The following is a 9,911-nucleotide window of genomic DNA, read 5'->3' on the forward strand; positions in this document are numbered from 1 at the left end:
GAAAATACACATATTATCTTCCTCCAATAAATTAACTAAAATTGGGCTTTTTGTTTGTTCTGCTTTGGGATTTTCTTTGCAAACCCTGGATCACTAACTACCAACTATTTAAGAAAGTTTCATTTTGTCAATGGAGAAAGTTAGTAAATACATGATTAAGCACACTTCTTTGGGTTGACGCAGAGCGGTAGAACTAAAATACAAGCCTTGTCTCCTTTCTAAGGAAAGGATGTTCACTGCTAAAATGACTAGGTCAGCTAATTGCCCTTTTCCCTAGTATCTTTCCTTCTCAATACTGTACATAAAAAAAAAAAAAAATCCCTTACTTTTTGGAACACTGTCTTAAATATTAAGGTCATTAAACAGTCTGTAGTTCTGGAGTTTGGCTATTATTTCTTCTAAACACAAATGATATCTTCAATAAAAATTATAATCAACACAAAAAGATGTTAGAAAAATACACACCAGTTGCCATGGAGTTGATTCCGACTCATAACGACCTTACAGGACAGAGTAAAACTGGCCCTTAGGGTTTCCAAGACTGTAAATCTTTACGGAAGCATACTGCCAAATCTTTCTCCCATGGAGCAGCTGGTGGGTTTGAACCGCTGACCTTTCAGTTAGCAGCCGAGCACTTAACCACTGCACCACTAGGGCTCCTTAGAAAATACACAGTCCCGCTAAAATTCACGTTTAACTATTATTTATACCTTACTTTCATAATACCACTTGTTAATGGATTTTATCAAATTACATCTGCATCATCTCCCAAGGTTTGCTTCAACCTCTTGTCCCAGTACTAGCACTGTTCCTTTCTGGCTAATATATTGTCTGTTAACTTACCCATGTCTGGTTCTTAGGACATAATTTCACTGACAATAGGGTTACTGTAAATGGCCATAGATCAGACCCCCAATTGCCCAAGTACTTCTCTTCCACTAAAAGGCACATGAGCGAGCTTCAACTATCAAAATCAACTGGAGAAAACAGAAGCACACAGGAGGAAGCAGAAAAATCTCTTCATCCTAAGGGATTAATTCAAAAATGTTCTTAAAACTCTCTCTAAAGAAACATACTAAAACTAAGGATCTATGTAGGCTAGGACTAGACTGAATTATCACACATAAAGCTCTTCTGAATATTAAAGTTTCAAAAGAAAAAGAGACAGAGGACATTAGTTTTAATACAAATTTTCAAATAGTATATGTCCCTAAAAAAATTCAGTTTTCTCCTTGACAGTATATTAGTAAGAACTGATACAATATTCCATTCTTATTCCTAAGAATTCATACACTGTCAAATCCTGATCTACCCACCCCAGTATCACGCGTGACAGCAGTATTAATAAAGTTGTAACATGGTATACATCAACTTATCAATTAACTTCATCTGTAAAATTATCTCGTCTTGTTTGACTTACTTACATTTCTACCCTATATCTCTAACTTTAACCAGTTTTACTAAAAAATTCAAAGAGCAATTCTAAGAATTCTAGTCTTTCTAGTATGTTCTTAATGTGTTGTTGTTGGTTGCCTTCGAGTCACTCCAACTCACAGCAACCCCACGTGTAGAGTGTAAAACTGCTCCAAAGGGTTTCCAAGGCTGTGTAACCTTCAGAAGGAGATGGCCAGGCCCGTCTTCCAAGGTACCTCTGGGTAGGTGTGAACTGCCAACCTTTCAGCTAGTAGTAGTTCAGCACACTTAACCATTTGCACCACCCTGCCCAGGCGGTGCAGTGGTTAAGCATTTGGCTGCTAAATAAAAGGTCAGCAGTTCAAATCCACCACACACTCCTTGGAATTCCTATGGGGCAGTTCTACTCTGTTCTATCAGGGTCGCCACTTATCGGAATCAACTTGATGGTAATGGGTTTCGGTTTTTTGTTTTGCTTTTGGTATTCTTATATAGTGGTACCCTTATCTCCTCAATCATTTTGATTGTCTTAGTTGAGCCTACTTTGTATTATCAGAACTACCTGAAATGTTACAAGACATTTTTTGTCAAATTCTGCTAATTCTTATACAAATTTTCTTACCACAATTGCAAAGCTGAATCATAGTAGAAAAAGCAGGCAAGGATGCATAGAATGGACCCATGGAGCTCAGTGAAAAACTAGCCTATACTTCCTATAGTTCAACACTTCAAAAAATAAAGCAAGTGGCCATCTAAGATGCATCAATTGGTCCCAACTTACTGGAGCAAAGGATAATGAAGAACACCAAAAACAGAAGGAAAATATTAGCCCAAGAGACAAAAGGGCCACATAAACCACAGACTCCATCAGCCTGAGACCTTAAAAACGAGATGGCACCAAGCTACCACCAATGACCGCCCTGACAGGGAACACAACAGAGAGTTCCTGACGGAGCAGGAAGTCAAATTCATGTAAAAAGACCAGACTTAAGGGTCTGAGACTAGAGGAACCCCAGACGACATGGCCTCTGGACTCTGTTAACCCAGAACTAAAACCACTCCCGAAGCCAACTCTTCAGACAAAGATTAGACTGAACTATAAAACATAAAATAATACTTGAGAAGCATGTGCTTCATAGTTCAAGTAGATACACAAGAGTAAAGGGCAGCTTCTGTCCGGAGGCAGGATGAGAAGGCAGAAAGGGATAGGAGCTGGTTGAATGGGGTAGAAAGGGGGAGTGTGCTGTCACGTGATAGGGATTGCAACTAGGGTCACATAACAATATGTATACAAATTTTTGTATGAGAAGTTAACTTGAGCTCTAAACTTTCACCTAAAGCACAATTTAAAAAAAGGAAATAAAGCAGTCCCCAAATTACAAACATACCTCTTCTTGTATTTGCAACTCGGAACTCAGAGCCCATTTTCAAAAAAACAATGATAGAATAGTTTGTTAGGCTCCCACACTTGCCCAAAAAGAGTCAACTTATTCTATGACATTCCTGAACTGAGTCTGAGTTCTAGGCTGTACAGATACGTTTGTGTCCAAAGACTAGGAGGATATGAAAACAGCATAGTCTGTTCAGCTTGTCAGAATTAGGCAGAAATTAGTAACTGCACGAACTAAGAAAATTTCTTTAACTTTTCTGAGTCCTAATTTCCTTATCTGTAAGAGGGTACTGCCTATCATGGAGACGTTTTGTAAAGATTAAAGATAACACAAAACAACCAGTAGAGGTTGTAACAAAGTAGACACTCAACAAAAAGAAGAAATTATATCAACTCTATTCTTTACTACCCTGTTTGCATGTTCTTTGTATCCCTTACATTGCGCTATGCACCCCATTCAGGCCTTCTTGACAAGAATTTAGGATGTAGAATCAAAGATCTGGGTTTCACTCTGGTCATTATCCCACACAAGCTTTGGAACTTAAGGCCATGTAAACTTCTCTGAATCTTGAGCTGTTGTTCATCTGCTTCAAAAAAAATTATAGGACTACTGTAATAATTAAGTGACAATTTACGAGCTGGCATAAACTGTGCAGTACAAGAAATGTTAGCTTTTTACCTACTCCAAGTCCTCCTGTTCAAAAATCACCTGTCTTCTAAGATCAAATGTGCTTAGTGAGCAAATGAGAAAAGTGAGCTAAACTAAGTAACTCACAGTGAGATACTACTGATGACATCCCCTTTATACTCCCAGGCCTTTGAACATACTTGTTAACTCATATGAAACTCTGGTTGGTGGAATTTCAGGCAATAGAATAAGAAAAAATAAATTAAGTTGAAAAGTTAAGCTGTATGGAAAGACTTGCTGCCCTTGCCCAAGCTAGCAATATGCATCCTGAGAAACCTTGTTTAAGCAGTTTCTACTCTTTTTCACTTAGCTTCCCTTCCTATTCCCCAAAATAGCAACACAACAAAGGCAGTATGAACCCTGAGGTAAAGCAAAGGAAATTGGTCCCATGAATAAGTGTGTTCAAGTTATACAGTGACTGTCAGAAAAACTCAAACTGGTCACATTAAACATAAGGTAGAAAAGGCAAAGAGTTTTTCAACATCTATATGAAAAACAGAAACTCTGGTGGCGTAGTGGTCAAGTGCTGCGGCTGCTAACCAAAAGGTCGGCAATTCAAGTCCACCAGGCGCTCCATGGAAACTCTATGGGGCAGTTCTACCCTGAACGATACGGTCCCTATGAGTCGGAATCCACTCCACTCGACAGCAACGGGTTTGGTTTTGGTTTGTATGAAAAGCACTTTCTATTTTGAACATCATTCCCCCATATCAACTTCAAAAATCCTGTCCTTTTTAAGATAATGCAATCCTTTGAGAAGTTTTGCTATTAAAAATACAATTTAATAGTTAAAGTCAACAGAACCCAAAGAGCTAATAAACTGCTTCAAGGACTCAATTGCACTACAACCCAAAGAACTTAGCTAAACTAGACTATACTTCAACACTGAGAAAACACCAAAATAAAATTTTAATTCTCAGGATAAAAATCATCCAGGCAATAACTTAACTCCCCTTGGGCATAAGAAATTCTCAGAATATAAGTAGCTGCATACTTTCCCTGGTGGCATAGCAGTTAAGTGCTACAGCTGCTAACCAAAAGGTCAGCAGTTCGAGTCCACCAGGCACTCCTTAGAAATTCTATGGAGCAGTTCTACTCCGTCCTATAGGGTCTCTATGAGTTGGAATCTACTCGAAGACAACAGGTTTTGTTTTTTTGTTTTTGATTATACTTTCCCTGGAAACCCTGGTGGCGTAGTGGTTAAGTTCTACAGCTTCTAACCAAAGGGTGGGCAGTTCGAATCTGCCAGGCGTTCCTTGGAAACTTTAATGGGGCAGTTCTACTCTGTCCCATAGGGTTGCTATGGTCGGAATCAACTCAACGGCACTGGGTTCGGGTTGTATACTTTCCCTGACAGAAGGAATGTTTATCCAGTGTGTTGTTTATAACCCAAATCAGGGTCACAGAAAGGATATAGAATGATCTCAACAGATAACCAAATAGGTATTTCTGGTATTATCTGTTCCCTATGCATGGGCACCAAAGTCAGCAGCATCACCTGCCACCCTAAAGATACATCAAGTTCTGCAAAGGTAATCAGTCTTCATCATCTTCAGCCTGTCTGTGCCCCTAAGGATGGCAGCTAGTGACCTGAATCATGCAGCCCAAAGCTTAAAGGGCTACTGAGGTATTAAGATAATCACTGCTGTGTGAGAATTTCATCTCCCCCACCCGTCACCCCCAGTTCAGTGGTAGAATTCCCCCATTCCATGAGCGAGACCTGGGTCTGATTCTGGCCACAGCACCTCATGCCCAGCTATCATCCATCTGTCAGTGGTGGACTGCACGCTGGTATGATGCTGGACAGGTTTCATCAGAGCCTCCAGACCGACAGGGACCACCAAGAAGAAAGGTCAGGTGACATACTTCTAAAAATCAGTCAATGGAAACCCTATGAATCGCAACGGTCCCACCCATAACCAATCATGGGGATGACACAGGCCTGAACCGCATTCATTCTGTTGTGCGTGGGGTCACCATGAGTGGGAGGCTGAGTCAACAGCAGGTAAGGACGAGATCAGAATACCTCACTGGAGTCAAGTTTAAAAAACAAACCCACTCTCATCTAGTTGATTCCGACTCATGGCAACCCCCATATGTTACAACTGAGTTTCACAGGGTTTTCTTGAGTGTAAATGCAAGGTCACCAGGCCTTTCTTCCACAGCACTACTGGATGGGTTTGAACTGCCAACCTTTTGGTTAGTGGTCAAATGCAATCTGTATGCACCACCCAGGGACCTGAAGTCAAGTTTAGGACCACCAAAAAAAAAAAAACCTTGAGGCCACTGGCGATGACTCGATACCATGGTACTAATATTTTAGAAAGTGAAAGACTATGAGAAATAACATGACATCTTAATTAGGGAAATTACCGGTGAAGTTTAAAAGTGCTTCAAAATTACATGACGGTGGTATGAGGGAGAAGGAAAAGGGGTCAGAGAGAAAAAAGAAAATCAAGAAACACCTTTACAGCATACAACCATCTGAAAAAGAAATAGCCAACAGACGGGTTAAAACATGTTTGCAGTTACCAACTGTTGCCAACGTGTAGCAGTTACCACACCATATACTTGTCAGATTTCCCAACATGCAAAACAAAAAGGAATCTCCCCTTTATGAAGTACTTATCTACTGACTTCTGTAAAGAAATGGCTTTTCTGGGATGGGGGCAATTTAACTTTCTAAGCTGTCTGAGTTTCAAAATCTTCAAGATCTTCAGCAAATAAGGTTCACCTCAATTTTAAAGCTTTTCATGCTGGGTTGAATAAAAATTGCATATTTTTAATACTGACAAACTACTACAAAACCACTTTTCTATTTGTAAACTATATCCACATTTCTACTAGAGTTTAAAATGATTTTTTTAAACGCTAAATACAGTTTGAAAAAACAAGTAGTAATACAGTAGATGTGACAGGCATTCAACAACTTTACTTATCAGTAAAATTCCTAAGTAAATGCTTGAAAAAATTTGTGAAGATAAAGTCCTAGTAATGCTACTGAAGAGACAATGTTACTAATAAAAAAACTGAGAAATAATTAAAATATTTTGAAAACAGCACCTCTGCCTATAAAGTAAGAGGAAATGCATTTGCCAATACAGAAGTCATTGGTTCTTAAAAATGATAATCACATCGGAGGCATTTCTAAAAATACTTCAGTTCTGAATTGCAATACCTCTAACCTTTCAAAGCACGTTCTGTCATGCCTTACCAATAACAAGCAATTTTTGGGTGTCATTATACTGATACAAAAGTCTGCTACTTCATTTGCTTCTACAGCAAACTGTTGGTTTACACAGTTAATGAACCGCAAAGCAAACTACTACACATATAATTCACTTTCAAGCATTAAAATAAAAACAAGCTTATATCACAGATAAGGGCCCAAGAATTTTCCAATAAATTTACAATAACAGCTATTTTACGTTCTGGTTCAAAGGTTCGGTAATCTATTTGGATTCATATTCTACACGTGCACATAGGTTGGAAACAGGGAAACTTCAGAAAACGGCGGTTACACCATTCTAAGTTACTTGTGAAGCCAAGGGTTCAAGAACTTTAGGCGGAAGAGAGAGTAAGACATTTTTCCAAGTAGTTAAGAATAATTTACGTTTTATAATAACGATACTCCTTAACAACCTCTAGACTACATTGCAGTGGAGCGGAAGTGAAAATGATGAGAGCGAAAAACCCGACTTGAAAACGGACAGGCAGGCAGATTTACAAACCGTCAATTAAAGGAATTTTAAGATTAAGTTCTCTCAAAGGCCCTCCCTTACTCCACACCCGCTTCTCCTCTCCTTAGGGAGGTCTGTGTAATGTGACTCATGACAAATTTTTTTAAAAAATAAATAAGTAAACGACACACCCTCTGGGTTGAACTGACATAACTGCCCCCACCCCACCCTCCCCGAAGCACACCCCGCTTTTCCTGTCCCTTCTGCTGCTTCTCCCTTAGCCTCTTCCCTGCCCTTTCCTCTCCCTTCTCCCGGTTCCAGACCCCCCCTCCCCGGCGGAGAGGCAGCGGGGCAGCAGCTGGGTCCCCGGGACAGAAGCACGGAGAAGGGAGGGCTGCCGAGGGGCAGCGAGACCCGTGGGGTCGAGCCTGCGGGGAGGCGGGCGTCAGGGGGCCGCCCGGCTGCGGTGGCGGCGGGCTCCCGGGTCCCTCGCCCATTTTCTCTCTCTCCTTCTATCGGTTTCAACCACCAGAGCCACTTCCTGTATCACAGCCCGACTCACTCAACCCTGCCACTTGCTCTCTGGCGGCTGGGCTTGGGGTTGGGGTTGGAGCTGAGGCAGAGGCTGAGGTTAGGCAGTTCCCCACCCCGCCCAGGGGGCTGGTCACTCCGGCGGCCAGCGGCGCGTCCTCGGCCCAGGCAGCGTCTGCCCGCCCGCCCGCGCTCCTCACCTGTATGTAGTTGTTCTCACAGTAGTCCGCCACCCGGGTCAGGTTCTGGTAACTCTCTATCAGCGCCCTCTTGCCAGACGGGATCTCCTCCTCTAGTAACATCTGCAGCTCTGCCATTTTCCACCCCTCCGCATCGCTTCCTCTCGCGTTAAAGAGACAGCGGCAGCGAGGTCCGCGGAGGCTCCGAGCACCTCACAGCCCGGATACAAACCGCCTACCGCCCTCCCGCCTGGTATTGTGGGACGGTACCTCCTCCTCTTCCTCCTCGCTCTCTCCACCCCCTTCTACCCACTTCGCGCAGCCGCCTTAACCTCGTTCTCTCGCGATCGTTCCTAACTCCTAGAGCGAGGGATTTTTTTTTTTTTTGCACGGTCTTCTGGGAATTGTAGTCTCGGATAGGCTAGACTTCTCATCTGAAGCGCAGGCGTCGGGGAGGAGTGTAACTAGGGAATCTTGACCAGAGGCGGTGATTTTAGGTCTGGAATTTCCTGACAGCTCCGGTAGATGGCGCAATAGGGTGATGCTGGAGAAGAAAACCGTCCCACCTCCCCCAAGGCTGTGGAGCTACAGAGCTTTAGCAACCGAATGTGGATAAATAAGAGCCATGGATTCTGGTTAGTATTAAAAAGGGATAAAACCAAAACCTAACCCGTTGCCATCAAGTAGATTCCATCTCATAGCGACCCTATAGGACAGAGTAGAACTGCCCTATAGGGTTTCCAAGGAGCTGTTGGTGGATTCACACTATGATCTTTTCGCCTGCAGCCTTAACGCTTAGATACTGCACCACCAGGGCTCCTAAAAAATGGATAGAATATGGAAAACTCCAAATATTTATAGGTAATCCTCGACTTAAGATGTATTTGAGTTACAACGAACAGCACTTATCACCACCTTTTTTTTTTTTTTTGTACATCTTATCATTAGTAAAAAGCTGCTATTCCTAAGGTTTTCACTGGCTAATGCTTTTCAGAAGTAGACTGCCGGGTCCTTCTTCCTAGTCTTAGTGTGGAAGCTCAGCTGAAACCTGTCCTCCATGGGTGACCCTGCTGGTACCTGAATACCGGTGGCATAGCTTCCAGCATCACAGGAACACTCAAGTCCCCACAGTAGGACAAGCGGACAGACGTGGAAAATTGGAAATCTTTAAAACAGAAATGGAATGGCTAAACATCAATATCCTAGGCATTAGTGAGCTGAAATGGACTGGTATTGGCCATTTTGAATCGGACAATCATATACTCTACTATGCTGGGAATGACAGCTTGACGAGGAATGGTGTTGCATTCATTGTCAAAAGAAACGTTTCAAGATCCTGAAGCACAACGCTGTCAGTGATAGGATAATATCCATACGCCTACAAGGAAGACCAGTTAATGCGACTATTATTCAAATTTACGCACCAACCACTAGGGTCAAAGATGAAGAAACAAAAGATTTTTATCAGCTGCTGCAGTCTAAAATTGATTGAACATGCAATCAAGATGCATTGATTATTACTGGCGATTGGAATACGAAAGTTGGAAACAAAGAAGAAGGCTCAGTAGTTGGAAAATATGGCCTTAGTGACAGAAACAATGCCGGAGATTGAATAATAGAATTTTGCAAGACCAACAACTTCTTCATTGCATATACCTTCTTTCACCAACATAAACAGCGACTATACACATGGACCTCACCAGATGGAGTACACAGGAATCAAATTGACTACATCTGTGGAAAGAGATGATGGAAAAAGCTCAATATCATCAGTCAGAACAAGGCCAGGGGCCAACTGTGGAACAGATTATCAACTGCTCATATGCAAGTTCAAGCTGAAACTGAAGAAAATCAGAGCAAGTCCACGAGAGCCAAAATATGACATTATGTACATCCCACCTGAGTTTAGAGACCATCTCAAGAATAGATTTGATGAACTGAACACTAGTGACTGAAGACCAGACAAGTTGTGGAATGACATCAAGGACATACATGAAGAAAGCAAGAGGTCACTGAAAAGACAGGAAAGA

The 9,911-nt window shown here is 41.9% G+C and overlaps 1 protein-coding gene across 12 annotated transcripts in view; it reads right to left on the reverse strand.

The window, feature by feature from the left end:
• ABI1 (abl interactor 1) overlaps positions 1 to 8,152 on the reverse strand; it is a 141,103-nt gene extending 132,951 nt beyond the window's left edge. For 4 of the 12 annotated variants that reach the window (XM_010590662.3, XM_003410540.4, XM_023548855.2 and 1 more), the window contains exon 1: positions 7,903 to 8,152. In XM_010590662.3, the coding sequence (XP_010588964.1) occupies positions 7,903 to 8,019 (117 nt within the window). In that variant the 5' untranslated portion in view covers positions 8,020 to 8,152. The remainder of the gene's footprint in view (positions 1 to 7,902) is intronic. The other 8 variants (XM_064284928.1, XM_010590664.3, XM_003410541.4 and 5 more) reach the window with 4 other exon arrangements.
• Positions 8,153 to 9,911: the final 1,759 nt, after the last annotated feature.

The sequence above is a fragment of the Loxodonta africana genome, chromosome 4, assembly GCF_030014295.1.
Source record: "Loxodonta africana isolate mLoxAfr1 chromosome 4, mLoxAfr1.hap2, whole genome shotgun sequence".
In the NCBI taxonomy this organism is placed as follows: domain Eukaryota; kingdom Metazoa; phylum Chordata; class Mammalia; order Proboscidea; family Elephantidae; genus Loxodonta; species Loxodonta africana.